At 34.8% G+C, this 17,242-nt stretch overlaps 1 protein-coding gene across 4 annotated transcripts in view; it reads left to right on the forward strand.

The window, feature by feature from the left end:
* The window catches only part of Ptbp2 (polypyrimidine tract binding protein 2), a 59,813-nt gene that overhangs the window by 16,814 nt on the left and 25,757 nt on the right, over positions 1–17,242 (forward strand). For all 4 annotated transcript variants that reach the window (XM_052179337.1, XM_052179339.1, XM_052179340.1 and 1 more), the window contains exons 3-7: positions 2,481–2,556; positions 11,088–11,260; positions 12,057–12,200; positions 14,998–15,162; positions 15,251–15,361. In XM_052179337.1, the coding sequence (XP_052035297.1) occupies positions 2,481–2,556; positions 11,088–11,260; positions 12,057–12,200; positions 14,998–15,162; positions 15,251–15,361 (669 nt within the window). The remainder of the gene's footprint in view (positions 1–2,480; positions 2,557–11,087; positions 11,261–12,056; positions 12,201–14,997; positions 15,163–15,250; positions 15,362–17,242) is intronic.

Here is a 17,242-nt window from a genome sequence, read left to right on the forward strand (position 1 = left end):
GTACCTTTGAAGCTTGCCTGTTTTTTTTTTTTTAAATTGTATTATTTCTCTCACAGAAATTTTAGTCTGTGTGAGCATTTCCTTAATTCTGTAGGATACATTTTTTGAAATGATCACTTGTACTATAATAGATGTTAATGTTTTTCTGATTATACTTATTTACCAAGAACCATTTAAAGCTAGTTTTGACATATAAAATTTTTAGTTGAATGTGAAACCTGTTGACATTTTAAATGAATGAACAGTTTTAAAGATTACATATCCTTAGTATAGGTTTTGATTCTGAATTTAAATACTAAAAGTTTGATTTCTTTTCAGTAGCCACCCAAATGTACCTGTCACCAATTATTATTGTGTAGTTTTTATAAAGTCCAAGTTAAAGAACTAGGTTGATTAAGATATTTCATGTAAAATTAACAACATTGTAGAATCATTTCTCTTGGTCACAATAGTGGTAAACCTTTTACTCTGAAAAGATGAGCATGATTTTCTTTATAGACTAGCTGTAGATATAGCCCTCAGTACTCCTCACCTCTCAAAAGAATAAATGTGTATTTTGACAGAATATGTGTAAAATGTACTCTCAACAACAGGTATGAAGTAATTGGATGAAAAAATGACCAATATACATTTTTTAAATAATGTATTCCAAAAGACTTTGCCAAAAGGATTTGTTGTAGAGAAAAGGAAAAGAGGCAGCCTTCTGCATGTAGAGTTAATTAAGAGTAAAGACTTGGTTTCCCTTTAATTTAGAAGCAGGATTTCCTACTCATTTCTTAGTAGTTCCTTCTGATCTCCTAGGGTTGAAAAGAAAGCAAGCCAAGTTTAAAGATCCAGTGAAAGTCACATTTGAAAGGATGTTATGTTTGCTCATGGACACTGGGATGTGTGTAGGGGTAATGGATGTTTAGACACAGGGATCCTTCTGAATGGTTGTAAATAAAGTACCAAAGATCTCCATCCTGTTTACTTTTAGAATCAGATGCTGATTTTATTCACTATAGGAAACCTCCGTCCTATAGTTGGGAGCCAACTTTTGTGTATAAAGTAACTTGGTTTCAACTGTCTTTTTATATCTTATATGAATATTTTATTATATAATAAATATATTTATAATATATGTATATTGTATAATACAAGAATAATTTATTATCTTGATTTTTGTGTTCAACTTTATTCTGTTAAATTCGTTAAATAACCCAACATTATTTAGTTATTTTAAATATTAATGCCCTTCTATGCAAATATACACATTTTAAATGAACACATTATTAAAATAGACAAAATAGTTGGTTTAATTACTTTAAATCTTTAGTGAATTATATATTTATAACATATAGTTATTTTCAAAATATCTAAAACATCACTGAGTAGTTTGAATATGTGAAACTGTATAATCTTTCCCTGTCATTCTTTTTTTTTTTTTTAGGGTTTAAATTTCTTTTTTAATATTTTTGTTTTCTATATTCTTTGTTTACATTCCAAATGATTTCCCCCTTCCCAGATCCCCCCTCCCCATATGTCCCATAAACCTTCTTCTCTCCTTCCATTCTCCAATCACCTCCCTCCTTTTTCTCTGTCCTTATATTCCCCTCCAATGCTAGATCAATCCTTTCCAGGATCAGGACCCTCTCCATACTTCTTCATGGGAGTCATTTGTTATGCGATTTGTGCCTTGGGTATTCAGAGCTTCTGGGCTAATTAATATCCACTTATCAGATTGTATTCCATCTGTATTCTTTTGTGATTGGGTTTCCCTGTCATTCTTTCTCATTTGTTTGTTTGTTTGTTTTTTTTCTTTCTACCTTTTTGTTTTATTTTGTCAAATGAAAATTTTCATTTTTTCCATGTTGGTTTTATTTTCAGTGTTCTAGTTGTTGGTATTTTATACCTGTCTTTTTATTATGCTAATGACAAGTACCCCATTTTGAAGTTTGAATGATTATTTGAGTTAGTAAAACTGTTAGAGTGGAAGAGAGAATAATGCTTTTGAGAAAGGCTGTCTACTCTGGCCTCCTTTTTTCTTTCCTTTTGGTAAAAATTTGAGGTGTAGCCTTTTGAAGAATCAATTATAGAACTTTATACTTTTTCTTACCAGGACTTGGGCAAAAGAAGGAGATGAACGCTTCCTTGGTGTAGATGGCAGAGTAAAACGGGATGAAGTTATCCTTTGTTTTAGGGCAGGGGTTCTCAACCTGTGTGCTATTGCAATCCCACAGTGGTCCCATATCAGATACCCTGCAAAGCATAAATACACATTACAGTTCATAGCAGAAGCAAATATACAGCTATAAAATAATTTAAGGTTGATGGTCACTACAATATGAGGAACTGTGTTAAAAGGTCACAGCATTTGAAAGATTGAAAACCACTTTTTTAGGGATTCAGTTGAGTGCAGCAGTAGAAAAGTCAGAAATAAATAAACCTCTGTATTATTTTTAATCTCAGTGACTTACGGTAATTTGCTTTGTTTGCTGTAGAGAGGATCTGACGAGCTACTCGCAGGCAGTGTTCTCAGTTCTCCCAACTCCAACATGAGCGGCATGGTGGTAACAGGTAAGTGCGTGCTGCTGTCTTACTGTTCTCCAGGGCAGAGCGTTAAAGCCAGTGCACAGTTTATGCTAGAATAGCTTTTGTTTTGAAATGTGAAATTGGTAATTTTTTGTGGGCAAGTAGTGTTTAAATCTGCTTTATTTACCTGCTACTGTGATGCTGTGGACTGGCCATGTGCCAGGGAAGCACTACCACTGGGTCATATACCGATTCATTCTTTTTAACCATGGTTAATTTATTACAATTTTTTTGTTTTTAAGTGACGAAGAAATTCTATATACTTAAATGTGTGTTGTAGATTTATCTAGATCCTGCATCCTGTAGTTAATATTTTCAAAAGGGTTAATTCACTCCACCCCCACCCCCCTCCCGGTCCCCTTGTGCCAGTCTCTCACATCCAGGTTGGCCTTTCCCTCCTGGGCCCAAGTGGACAAGTAGTCAGTCCTTCTGCTAGTCAGTCCTTCTGCTGTAGTTTCCCATGTAGTTGGGACTATAGGCACCTCAGATTAGCTCAGCCGTAATAACTTGCTTTTTAATTACACACACAGACACACACACATACACACACATTTTTGCATTTTTCTTAGATTTTGAATTTTTGTGTTTGTGTCGTCTGTCTTTACTATTTTATACGATAGCTCTATTGCCTGTGCTATAAATAACAACTGGAAGCTGACCTACACAGTGTCTTCCTTGTAGTTTTGCTCTTGCTCTACTGACTTCTTAATGAATTCATTAAGTCTAAGAGCATTTATTTATGCATTTAGAGTTTTTCTTGTTTAGGTCTCAAAAATATTTTAATGTCTGAGGAAGAAATATATATGTACTGATCTTAGAATTTAATTTATGACTATTTTGAATATTATAATTATATTAATTTAATATAATTAGATTAATTATATTAGAGTCTCAAGACTCTATACTTTATACCTACCTTCCTGAAACTAGTTTGTACTTTCTTCTATAAAGGCCATAAAAGGATGGAACAACCTTCTTCTGGCCAGCTGTGTTCTGTTTGAATAGACTTTTATGTACCTACATACAATTGTGGGATTTCAGTTAATTAAAAATGAGAAAGGATTTGCTACCTGCAGCATGATGATGAAAAGCTGAAGTTTTAGTATATATTTTTCTGTACAGTAATTTTAAAATCACAAGGTCATTCTGATGATAAACTGGTTTAAATGTCTGCAACTCTGCTTTGTTAGGTTTTTGATCTATAACAGTAATTGCTAGTAGGATTGTTTTAAAAGTTAATATTTAGGGCTATCCCTGAGTAACTGTAGTAGCCTTGATCCTTTTTCCAGTCATCTTCTGAGCCCACAAATCAAAGTTGATTGTTGGAATTGATGAACAGAAATTATAAACTTGAATGAAAGGAAACCTCTGCAGTGAGTCTTGTGATCACTTTAGGTTTCTGCTTTGAAGCATCTTCCTGCCATGACTACATAGACAAAGCAGAGAGGCTTCACTGGACCAAAGAAACTCTTTAGAACTAAACGTGGGGTTTAGGAGCATGGATCCTAAATAAAGGGGAGTTGTGCAATTTAGGCAGACAGAGGTTGGTGTAGTGGTCATAGCAGAAAGACACTAGCTGCATTTGTACTGGTAGAAAGGTTGCAATATCTGTCAGGAATTGCCTTACTACAGGCCTGAGAACTATGTGGTGATGTCATAGGATGAACACTTTCCTGAGACATTGGAGTTCTGAGAAGTCAGGGTACCTGCTTCTGAGGGTACCTCCCGTGGTGCCCCCGAGACCTACAATTTGAATATAGAAAGTCCATCTCTTTAATAAAATTATATTTGGTAGTAAGTGCCAGTAAGTGCCATCTGTTGAAGGAACCAAAAGTCTAAGTTGACAGGATGAAGACTTCATATGAAATTTAGTTGCCTGATTGAAAATATACATATATAAAACTGTCCTTAAGGATGAAAATAGGATTTTATCTTCCTATATCTGTCATACATAATATCATTAGCTTACAATCAAAAAGTACAGATTAGATGAAAAAAGAGAAAAATAAAAACCTAGAGGGTGAGGTGTATAATAGGGGGACACTTCTACAGTGTCTAGATAGGAGAATTAGTATGCAAAGGCCATAGAATTAAGTTTAAAGGGAAAGATTAAAATAATAATTGAACAGAGGGTGGAATGTCTTTAGATAAAGTTTTTTTTTTTAAGCATAAAAATATTCTGACAGAACAATTGAATATTTGAAATTAAAAATTTGCTTGTTGAGATTAAAGCAGGAAAATAGTTAATACATTTTGATAAAAATGAGTTAAATTTGTTGACTCTGCTAAACAAAAAGTACACCTATGGGAATACCAGGCAAGAATCAGGCAGCCTTACCCTCCTCCTAACACCATATTTGGATTTCTGGATAGTGCACAAAGAGAGTGGGGCAGTGTACGCTTGTGCACACGCACAGGTAGGGGTGTATGTGTGTATCTATATACATATATATGTACATACATGTATGTCTATATTTGAAATAGATATTATTGAACACTTCTAAAGATGTGTGGGAAACATGAACTTAAAGCAGCTCAATAGCTTCCTCCCTGTATTGACTTTAATTTGTAAAACACGCACAGATCGAGGCTCAGAGTACCCAGTAATTGAAAACTAATAGTAAAGATACTAGACATATCCATGCAAAAGAATTTAACAAGAAGTCAACAGATCACACTAAAAGAGTACAGGCTAACCTTTTTAGATGTAATAGAATGACATTAGCTAAAATCTCAGAGCACATAAAGGTTATTTATGAATAGTACTGTGAAATGGCAAGTGTAAATGATTCTTCTTTTAACCCTGTCTCAGTTATTTGAATATCCTTGTGTTCTCTGAACTTCTGTATATTACACTTACTATATAGTGGAAACTTTGTATCATAGACTTTATTGATTACATAGACAAGACCATACTAGCAGCCCAAAAGTGAAGATGTTCTCATTTTACATAAAGTAATACAGTGTGACTTTAATATAACATTCTGAGCTTGAGGTAATATACTAAAAATCCTAGTAATTTAAGTATAGCTAGTAGATAATAATGAAAACACTAGAAGATAGTCTGATTTTGAAAATAACTGTAAATTACAAAACTCAAAATAGAATTATATTGGTTTCTGATGAAATATGTTGGTCAGTAGATCCTAATATAGAGAATTCAAAAGTAAGCCCCACATATTTATGGACAGCTGATGCTTATGAGAGGTGCAAAGTCTTATGGGAAAAAGAAATTTAATAAGCTATATAGCTTTTGCCTTCCATCCCTCTCATAGTGAATTTTGGAGTTAACACCTTCTGATGCAGGTGGCAATGAACTCCAAATGGACTGTATTGTAAATATAAGTCTGAAAGTTATAAAAATTTTAGAAGAGAACAAATTCTCCATGGTTTAGGTTAAGCAGACATTTTACTGATAATGATTCTAAAAGCCTATCAGAAATAACAACAGAATTAAACATGTATGCACTTTAAAGACATTTAAGAAAAAAGGCAAGCCATGCTATAACCAAATATTTTTACAAAGAATATAAATACAATAAAGACTAGTATCATGATTGCATATAAATTTAGAAATGTGCAAACTCAAAGTTAGCAGTTAAGGTGATTAACGACCCAATTTTAGAAATTGATCAAAATATTTTCTATTTTGATCATCATTATCTCCTCCTCACTCTTATTACCCTGTACCCTGTTACTCTTCCCAACTTGGTGTCTTCCCTGTTTGTTATTAGCAACCCCTCAGTTAGTGCTGCATTAGCAACTTGTTTCACAGACATGTCTCCAAAGGAAAGTGACTCTTACACCTTCAGCACCCATCAACTAACTACTCAAAGCTCCTTCCCAAGCCATGTTGAAATTTTCACCAGCTTGATCTTGTCCAGGTAACCACAGCTGCTATGAGTTAATGTATACAACTGCCTTGCTCATATCCAGAAGACTGTATTTCACAGCTTTCCTCCGCATTCATCAACTCTTTCTGGTCATGGTTTTATAAACACTGAGCTTTGGATGGGGAAGGTTAATATAGATGATTCATCTACAACTAAGCATTAATTGTTACTATTACTTAGTACTTTGATCAGTTGTATATCTGTATTAACAGTAGCTACACACTGCAAAAAAGAAACTTCTCTGTTCAGAATTGAGAGTGACACAAATCTGTGGGTATGAGTAAATCTTTAGAGGGTAGTTTAACAGCATGAATAGTTAACAAAAGAGCAATAGTATCCCTCGCGACCTATGGTTTTAAGCTTTTGACCAGGTTTACAGTGATAGACATATAGAGCAGGCTTCAGAGAAGTGAAAAGTTGTTGGTTACTGCTATAACTGCCATGCCACTATAGAATCAGTGGGCAGGTTGGTATTGTAGTTGTAGATTGCAGGGTCTATTGCTAGATTAGACCATTGATATCTTTTCTCTACCAGTAGCCTGCTTAGTGTCTTCTCTCACTGAGTAAATAGGAAGACAGTTCTTGGTCAGCCTAGGTTGATTTCTCTATTTGGCAGTTTTTTAAAGTGCTGTACTTAACTATAGGATTCTGCTGCTTTCTCTCCTAGGTCTTTATTCACAATAAATGCAGTTCATTAAAATGTCTTAGTATGTGAAAGTTGAGTATATATTTATAGTAATCCAAAATTAAAACAACTTGAATGTCCATCAGCAAATGAATGGATAAATTCCTGTTTTGGCATTATGTACTATTACATTGCTTAGGTCTGTAGTATGAGTTACTGATATAACTGTGGAGATGATCTTCCAGGTCAAGTTTGATAAAAGATAGAAGATTAAAAAGAAAGTATGTCTATAGATGATGAGTTTATAAGTAGTAAATTGTAAGAAATGATAATTAAGTCGTATTGTCTGCTAGGCAGTTCACAGATAGGAAAAGCGCAGTGGGAATGGCATGGCACAGGGCACGGACAGATTGGAGAATGGTGATTATGTATAATGGTACAACGTCACGACCATGGCAGCTTAGACTGCCTCCTCTTCCTTGCAACATGCCAAAGATTATGAATACTCAGATCTCTTTGTAAGATGTGATATTTTCATATAACTAGTGCACATCTTTCTGTGCGTTTTAAAATCATGTATATTAGGATATCTATTTGTTACATCTCATTTGCATGGAGATAACTCAGTGGAGTGCTCAGGAAATTTATTTTCATATCTTTTCATTTATTTATTTATTATTTATTTATTTACTCACTTGACATCTCCATGGCAGGCCATCTTGTCCCAGCTCCCCCCTTTTATGGCCGCTCCACCACCTCTCCATCCCCTTCATCTCTGAGATGGGTGAGGTCCCCCTTGGATACCACCCAAGGTACTCTGACACCTCAAGTCACTGCAGAACCAGGTATATCCTCTTCTGCAGAGGCCATCCAAGACAGCCAGTTTAGGGGAACAGGATCCACAGGCAGACAACAGAGTCAGAGTAAGCCCCCACTCCCGTTACTGGGGGACCCCCCATGCAAGCTACGCTGCATATCTGCTGTATATGTGCAGAGGCTGGGGAACTCAGGTCTAACTGCTTTATACTCTTAGGTTGGTAGTTCAGTCTCTGAAAGCCCCCAAGAGTCCAGGTTAGTTGACCATTGGTCTTCTTGTGGAGTCCTTATCCCCTCTGGGGACTTTTCCACAAATTCAAGGTAGAATCTACATATAAAGAACTTGCTTATCTAGAGGGCCAACAATTTTTTTTTTTTTGGTGGTTTCATGGAATATACATGTACATACTGAAATTGGTCACATAGCATATTTTATACCCAAATTCAGAGCATTGGCACCACCAAATAGTGATGATAATGTAGACAACAGGACTTCAATACTGGTAAGATTACTAAATGATACAGTTGTTTGGGGAAACTTATTTTGTATTTTCTTATAAAATTAATCATCCTCTTAAACATTTCAAAAGTTGTACTCCTTTCTGTTTATTCAAAGGAAATGAAAATTATGTCCGGGGAAGAAGGAACAACTTAAAAGCCTTTTTAAAACAAAATGGAAAAACTGGGATGTTTTTCAGTAGGTAGATTGATAACACAATTGTGGTATGTCCAGGTCAAAGGAGGTAAACTAACAAGCTATGAAAAACTTAATACCTGATAGGTTCATCCGATGTCCGATTTACCATGTTGCTCTGATAGTCTGATTAAAACATGATGACAGTGGAAAGCAAGGTTGTGAATGTAGCTCGTAATAGAGAAGATGTTTAGGGTTGAGGATAGGCATATATTGTACTGTAATGATGGATGGACTGTTTGTCAAAACTTAGTGACATAAAGATTGCACGTGAAAGGGTCTAACATGCTGTACTCTGGTGGGCAATATTGATAATGGGGGAAGTGTATGTGTTTTGTGGGAAGAAGGTATATGAAAATCTTTGTTGCTGTGGATCTAAACTGAAAATTATTGTGAGGTCTGCATTACATTTTCTTATGTAAAATACCAGACTATACAGTTTAACCAAAAGAATTATTTTCCTGGATTTAGAAAGAAGTTCTAACTACTATTCTAAAGTCAGGTTGGCACAAATAGGTTAATAGTAAAAGGATGGAAAGTTGTATTCCATACAAACAGAAAACATAAAGTTTTATTTTACCGACTAAGAACAGAAAATTTCAGATAAGGAAATATCTATAGAAAATCCTATTTCATTTTTATCAGAAAACCTAATATTATTGAATTGTTGTGTCTGGAACAACCTTAAGACATGAAAAAATATAACAGAAGCACGTGGCTTTCATGTCTTAGTTGTACTTTCAGTAAACCAGCTCAGGAATTTCTAGGACAGTAGTACCTCTTCCTCCCTGGAGTATTCTTTCATGTGACTCAATATCTGGCATGAAGCAACTTCAAGGAAGGTTAATTTGTTTATACTTTAAGAAAAGATATAGTTTCCTGGGACAGGAAAGCCATGGTGACACAAGATTGTCATCAGGTCACATTGAGTGTAAAGAGAAATAAGTGCTGGTGCTTAGCTTGTTCTGTTTTTCTTGTTTTAGTTTTTCTTTCATTCCTTTGGCACTCTAGCTGTGGAGTCTGGGTCTTTTCACTTAAACTTTAATGGTAGCATCCTACTATACCCTAGTATATAAAGTTTGTTTCTATGGTGATTCTAACTCCAGTCAAATTGACAAGCTTAACCGTTAACACTGAAAATAAGAAGATACCCTAGAGAATTAGAACAATGGCTCTGTCACCTTGGTGACTCTTGTTTATAAAACTATATTGGGTAACTATAGAACAGCCTGAAACTATGTACAGGGTGCTCATCATGATACAGTCTAGTCTGACATCAAATAACTCAGTAAATTTAAACGTTTGGAAGAAATCTAATAAAGGGGAGGGGGTTAATAGTTCTTAGTCACTAGTGGGTGGTCTCTAAAAGCTGGTCCAGGAAAGTAATAGATTCAAGATGATTATTTTTTATCAGAGAAAGGTAATTACAATAGAAACCAGAAAAATATGATTTGTTCAGAGTCCGGCCTGAGATTGCTTTCTTTACTCATGAAGATGTTGGTGTTAGAGATGGACATAGGGAAGTTGGAGTAGAAATAGCTTTCAAGTTCTGTTTGGATATTTAAAGTAGAAACTGTACTAAAATTGTCTGAGGACCGAGTAATAGATGATAAATGGGAGACTTTGGGCCTCCAAGGTGGCTCAGCATGTGAAGGCCTGCATTTGAATCCTGGGGCACACATGGTGGAAAAACATGACTCTGGCAAGTTGTCCTCTGACTTTAACATGGAATCATAAAATATTTAATCTGTAAAATGTAACCATGAATATGTTAGTGTGTATAAGGATTTTTCATGTTACTTGAAGTCTTCACAAATACAGTTGAGTATCTAGTATATTTTGACCAACTCTGATAGATGTAGAGATGCCTTTCAGTTTATTATATAATCTGTAGGCATCCATAGTTACAGATGGTTTCCTTTTTCATGAAACTTTGTAATGAAGGCATATTTGTTTATTGAAATGGACATTACTGGTCTAATTTAATGATCCAAAAGTGTGTACTTCTACTTTATTGTGTTTTTTTGTTTTATTTATTCTTAGTAGTTTCCTGTGTCCTGTTTAAACCTAATAATATGTGTGCAACATATAGGAAAACAACTTCAATGGAGCTTAGTTCTAGCTGTGTATACGTGTAGAGGGCTTGGGATGGACCTCTTTGGCTAAGGGGAGCCTGCTCTATCTCTCAACCTGTAAAAAGAATTCAGTGGTAATTTTAATTTACTTGTGTTCTTTAGTCATTAGACAGTTCCGGTATGAAATTGAATTTTAGTATTTTAGCTAATTACTTATACTTCTACATAGACTGTGCACATGGCTTGATGCTAACTTTAATTGATGGTTAATGATTTTTTCTTTTGAAAGCCTAATTTTAACTTTTTAAGAATTCATATTTACTCATCTATGTTTTAAGGTATTTTTAACTTTTCATAGGAATCAATACTTTTTTTCTTACTGATTATAAGAAATATTTCTGTATGTCTTTCAGCCAACGGTAACGATAGTAAGAAATTTAAAGGAGAAGATAAAATGGATGGGGCTCCCTCTCGTGTACTTCACATTCGAAAGTTACCTGGTGAAGTGACTGAAACAGAAGTTATTGCTTTAGGTTTACCTTTTGGTAAGGTGACTAACATCCTTATGCTGAAAGGAAAAAACCAGGTACAGTTCTCCAAGCATTCCTAGCATGTTACAGCTCAGATTGCAGAGTGAGGATTATCTGTCACCTAAAGGATTAATTTTCTGACAAAATTAAAAGAAGTTCAGTTTTTTTTGTTTCTTTTGTAATAGTAGAAACCAGGGGTGCTAGCAGCATCTGTTACCTGAGTTTACTCATCTGGAAGCATCAGAAATCAGGCTTTTAACAGTAACAATAGGAGCTAGGTATATTAAATAATGGTATTATGTTTTAAAATTTCTAAAAATTTTATTTAGTAGAATTTATGAAAATTAACATTCTCTAAAATATAGCTAATATAATAATTCTGGTCTTTAAAAAACAGATTTATGAAGTATAGTAAATTGTAGATGGAACCACCAAAATTCAAGGTTATTACTTGAATTAGCTCTAAAAGTATTTTTAAAATTAAGAGATGTCTGAGATATATTTTATTATTTTCAAATTGTGTATCTTGTTTCTGGATATGTGCATGTAAGTTATTAGCAAAAGCTAAAGGTATCACATTCCTTGAAGTTGAGGTTTAAGCCTCTGTGGCCAGGTGTTGGGTTGTGAACTTGGGACCTCTGGAAGAGCAACAAGTGCCTAACAACCGTGTCTACCAGCCTTCAGTAAAAATGCTAAATTCTCTTTATTAGAATACTGAAATGTAAATGAGGGTTATATTCTAGGCAGTATTTTAATTAGCAGATTAGATTACACAGACACGAGTTTGAGTTAAAAATTGTAATTTTTATTTAAATTTAATTCATGGTATTTTTTTAAAAAACTCATTTTCAGGCATTTTTGGAACTGGCAACAGAGGAAGCAGCTATTACTATGGTTAATTACTATTCTGCTGTGACGCCTCATCTTCGTAACCAGCCAATTTACATCCAGTACTCCAATCACAAAGAACTAAAGACAGATAATACATTAAACCAAGTGAGTGTTTTTAGGTACATAAAAAATATGGCCAATAGCATCTTAAGACTAATAAATAATATATATTAATAGAAAACACTTTTTACATGCACTTTTGTTATCTTTAAAATATTTTAAGGTCTATATATACGTATTAAGTATCCATTTACAAAAATAGGTGACTTTCTGATACTCATTTTCCTGATCTAAATTATTAGATTAGTTTCCCTGTTCTTTTAAAGACACTGTCAGAGATCAATATCTCTTGCAGGTTTAAAGTTAAAGTTTTTCCTATGGAAATTGGGACTGAGGGTTAATGGAACATGTTTTCGTCTCTGGATTTAGTCACTGTGTACCAGGCAACAAAATGTACAAACACTGGCAAGAGTATCCGCAGTCACAGCTAGAGCTAGTAGTCAGGTGCGAGAGGGAGAGGGAAGGACTGTGTGGGGTGGCGGCCTGGAGATACTGTGGGGAGATGAAACTTGTTAGTGTAAACAGCACAGCTCTACCGCCAGAACACAGGAAATTCAAGGCCTTGAGTGATTCTTGGTAGTCTTTCATTAGGGAAGTTTTTATTTATTTATTTATTTTACTAATGACATGGTAATTTTCCTTTGAGAAAAACTTAGGGAAGAACATGTGAATGTTGGCTTTTGAAATATACAGATAATATTTAAAATTAATGTTGAAATAGTATATGGATGATTTTAGATCAGAATATGTTAAATTGCTGTAATGGTCTCTGTAAACTTTCTGTGTATATTTGCTTCAGTATGATTATCATTCTATGTAGTGCTGTGGATGGATTAAATCCAAGGCCTTTAGCATGTTAGTTGAGCACTCCATCACTGAGCTATGCCTTCCGCCTTCAAAGATTAAAAAGGAAGATTATATATAAGAAGGAGAACAAACCTGGATATGTTATTTTAAATTAGGATTGTTACTTAAAGTCCCATATAGAGGGGACTTTGGAATAATGAACGTAAGAGTGGCTAGGCAATAATTCTATTACAGAAGGAGTGTTGAAATTAAAGTTTTTAGTTTTCAAAAACCCTGTAGAATGTATTGTTTGTTTTTACCTTTTAGTTGGGCAAAGAAAGAACCTTGCAGTTCTTTGAAGAACTTAGAGTTAGCGTGCTATCTCCTCTTCAGTTCTCCCTCTGCATCCGCCTTGTGCTCACTCTCTACCTTGCTCTTCGTTTCATTCATGTTTGAGAATGCACAATTAGAATTCTGTTGGACTCACATAATTCCCCCTAAAGTAATGAGGAATTGGATGCCAAGTTTGTCTCCTCTACCCTCCCCCCCCCAAGTGCCAGAGGCATTTATTCTGAGCTAACAACTATGGCTTTTAGGACTTTTGATTTTTTTTAAAGGATTATTGGTTTTAGTGTTGAGGTGATAAGGCAGAGGCAAGAATTGAGTTGCTTGTTCATTAATCCAGATTTTCTATTAATCCAGATCTGTCTTCCTGTCTTCTGTTTTGTTGCTGCTCTGATTCCTGGTTTTTGTTTTTGTTTTGTTGTTGCCAGTATAAATTTTAGCTTGCTATGTATTTTCATTTTTGTTGTTGTTCCTAGAATTTGACAAATCATTTCAGCCTAATATTTAGTATTTGTTATATTTTTATTCACTTACAAGCATTTTGATATTTCATAATAGAAAGGCAAATAAATATGTTTAGCTATAACCATTTATTAAATCACCAGGACCTGTGAGTTCACTCTTTATCGTGACCTGTATACTTTTCTGTATTCCTTGCTGCTGCTGTTGCTTAGATGACACAGTTATTTGCATAGAGTCCCACTAAGTTATTCTCCTGCATCATGTCCTTTTTGTGCTTGGCTAGAAAAAGGTCTAGAACACCTATTGTATCTCCTCTCTTACAGCCATCTGTTTGCCCAGTCTTTACCTCAATGTAATTACCCAAAGTAATGATGTGTTACAGGTCCTCTAACTGGATGAGGTTTCTCTTGCTTGAAGTCTTTTGCTGCCACTGTGCTCTGACTTAGAAATGGAATGTGGATAAGGCCAATCTGGGCTACATAGTAAAGATCTAGCTATAAAGAAATAGACAGGACATCTAATAGTAGATGTTGGAGTTGACAGCCAAAGAAGCTTGAATTCTCATATAGAGGTGACTGGGGTGTAAATTGGTAGAATCATTTTTGGAGTATATCTCAAGTTGAGCATATGTATGTTCTATACTTAATAATTCCACTCCTAATTGCATGCTTGAGAAAGCATATATATGTAAATAAAAAAGATGTGCAAAAAATTTCAGGGAGTAACAATTACATTCTAGTAGTCCAAAGCTAGAGATGACCCAAGTGTGCAGCAGTAAAAGATGTAGTGGAATATCCATGGCCCAGAAGAAGTGGACAAGCTCTGTGTATTTGTAAAGCTTAAGTGTATAGCATAAGATGGTGTTTCGAAAGAAAGTCAGACCAAAATAGAACATAGATAAATGTTAAAATTCCATTTATCTGGGAGAAGGCATGCCTCTGATTTCTGGTACATTGATAGTGTTATAGGTTTTTGTTTTGTTTGTTGGGTTTTTTTTTTTTTTCAGACAAATTCAATTTGTGGTATTTTACTGAGGTCTCTTCCAAGTATTTGAGTCCTTTTATGTAATATTTTGAAAACTTAAAATCTTTATTGGCAAACTAACTGTGCTTCATGTAATTGGTGCTAAAGTGTTTAGGTAACTATTTTGAAACAAATGTAGTTGAATACTTGAACTACAAAGAGACAATAGTAAAACACATGATAGAATGTAAATAGAAATAATGGATGTCCTTGTTGTCACTTTCAGCGTGCTCAAGTAGTTCTTCAAGCTGTGACAGCTGTCCAGACAGCAAATACACCTCTTAGTGGCACCACAGTCAGTGAGAGTGCGGTGACTCCAGCCCAGAGTCCAGTACTTAGAATAATTATTGACAATATGTACTACCCTGTAACACTTGATGTCCTTCACCAAGTAAGTGTAATGTGCTTTGCATTACTTGCTAGAGCTTGATGAAATAATATAGTAGGTAATAATGCCCTTGATTTTAATGTTTTCACAGATATTTTCTAAGTTTGGTGCTGTATTGAAGATAATCACATTTACAAAAAACAACCAGTTTCAGGCGTTGCTCCAGTATGGTGACCCAGTAAATGCTCAGCAAGCCAAGCTAGTAAGTGTGGCCTCTGGAGATAGCCCTGTGTCTTTCCTTCACTTGTGGTATTAGTTACTTAGAACAACTGTAGCTACAGTCAACTGTAACATAGGCTTGCTTGTGTTACACATTTGTTCCCTTTGGTTGTAGATTAAGTCAGTGGGATTGTGTTAGGCATGCACACAGTTTGATGTACTTTTTGTTTGTTTGTTTGTTTGTTTGTTTGTTTTTTCAAGACAGGGTTTCTCTTTGTAGCCCTGGCTGTCCTGAAACTCACTTAGTAGCCCGGGCTGGCCTCAGAAATATACCTGCCTCTGCCTCCCAACTGCTGGGATTACAGGCATTAAAGGCATGCGCCACCACTGCCTGGCCTATGTACTTTTTGGTAGGAGTTTCAAAGTAACTTTTCAAGGTACTTTGATTCACATACATCAGTATTCTGGTCAGCTCTAGTTACATTGTTTCTTACAGGTTAATTGGTTTTTTTGTTTTGTATTTATTTTCTTAGTCTGCTATTTAGTCATATCATTTATTTTTTTTAAATCATTCTTAGATATGTAAGGTAAGAAACCGTAGAGAAGTAAAATTACCCTTTTGTCAGGTTGCTATTGAAAATTTATAAACCCCTTTGCTTAATGCCTAAAGCTTTCTCTTTACTCAATTCTGTTTTTACTGTTTAACTTCTTTTGCCATGTTATTTCATTATTAAATCACTAAAAATTAATATTAAGTAATGTTATGAAACTATTAAGTCAGTTCTTTATCTTAATCTTACCTAATTTTTTACTTTTGATTCTTTAATTTCATACTAATCATGTTCTCTAGTATTTCATTGATTTCTCTAGGTCAAGATTGCTTGTCTGAAAGTGGGACCGGTTTTTTATTGTTTCATTTCCTTTGACCTACAGTTTCAGATTTGGCCAGTAAACATGCTTCCAATAGCAAACAGCTCTGTCAGTAGTCATGGCATTATTGTAATACAGCGTCTCTCAACTTTCTTGATATAACGTAGTGTTAAGATCTAAAGAGGCACATTATCAGTTTTTCAGGTATTTTAGTCTCACCCTACTTGTTGTCAGGTTGTGTAATTCGTACTTTAGTGTGCTTTCCTTTTCAGACGCCAGCGTCTTTTCAGACCCTTAGAAGTAGTTGTTGTCCCAAATGCTTACTCCTCACATGCCTTGCCTCCTGTGCTTGTAAAGCCTTTATATTAATGCAGTACGAGACTGTACTGTTGGAATGACTAGAGAACGATTATTTTTATGGCATTTTCTACAGTGTCAAATGTATTTGCAAATGGTGCATGTTTTTTTTTAATGTGTTTTTTATTTATTTGTTGTGTTGTGTCTTCATGTATCTCCAGAGGAAAGTATTGACAAAGGATCAGTGAACTGGTGTTTGTTTAGAATTTATGTTCTATTTATTACAGAAAAAAATGTTTAATGTATGTATCTTGTCTAAAATAATCTATAGTTATCATTAGTATTATGATAAAGTATCACAATTGTTTTATATATTTGTGTGTGGATATGCATCCAGTTGTATGTGTTTGACTATTTACGTATGCTCAGTGAAGTTTTCCATACAGAAGTCTTAAAGAGATAATTTTTATTCTTAAGTACACATTCTGGTAGCCGAACGTCTTAGCAAAGGAAGCGGTATCCACTTTCCACAGCACTTTCTTGTCTTATTTTCTGGTCATGTAGAGTACGTGGGAAACCTTTTGATGATCTTCGCAGTCTGCACTCTTTGTGCCTGCCTTTATCAAGGGTGTACTTACAAAATAGTCCTAGTATTCTATCCTCTGACCATTGAGAATCTTTTACATTTTTGAGTGAAATCAGAAAGTAGTCATTCTTCCTGAGAAAATCTCTTCACATTCCTTTTCAGTCAGCACTG

This window comes from Apodemus sylvaticus, chromosome 4 (genome assembly GCF_947179515.1).
Source record: "Apodemus sylvaticus chromosome 4, mApoSyl1.1, whole genome shotgun sequence".
NCBI lineage: Eukaryota > Metazoa > Chordata > Mammalia > Rodentia > Muridae > Apodemus > Apodemus sylvaticus.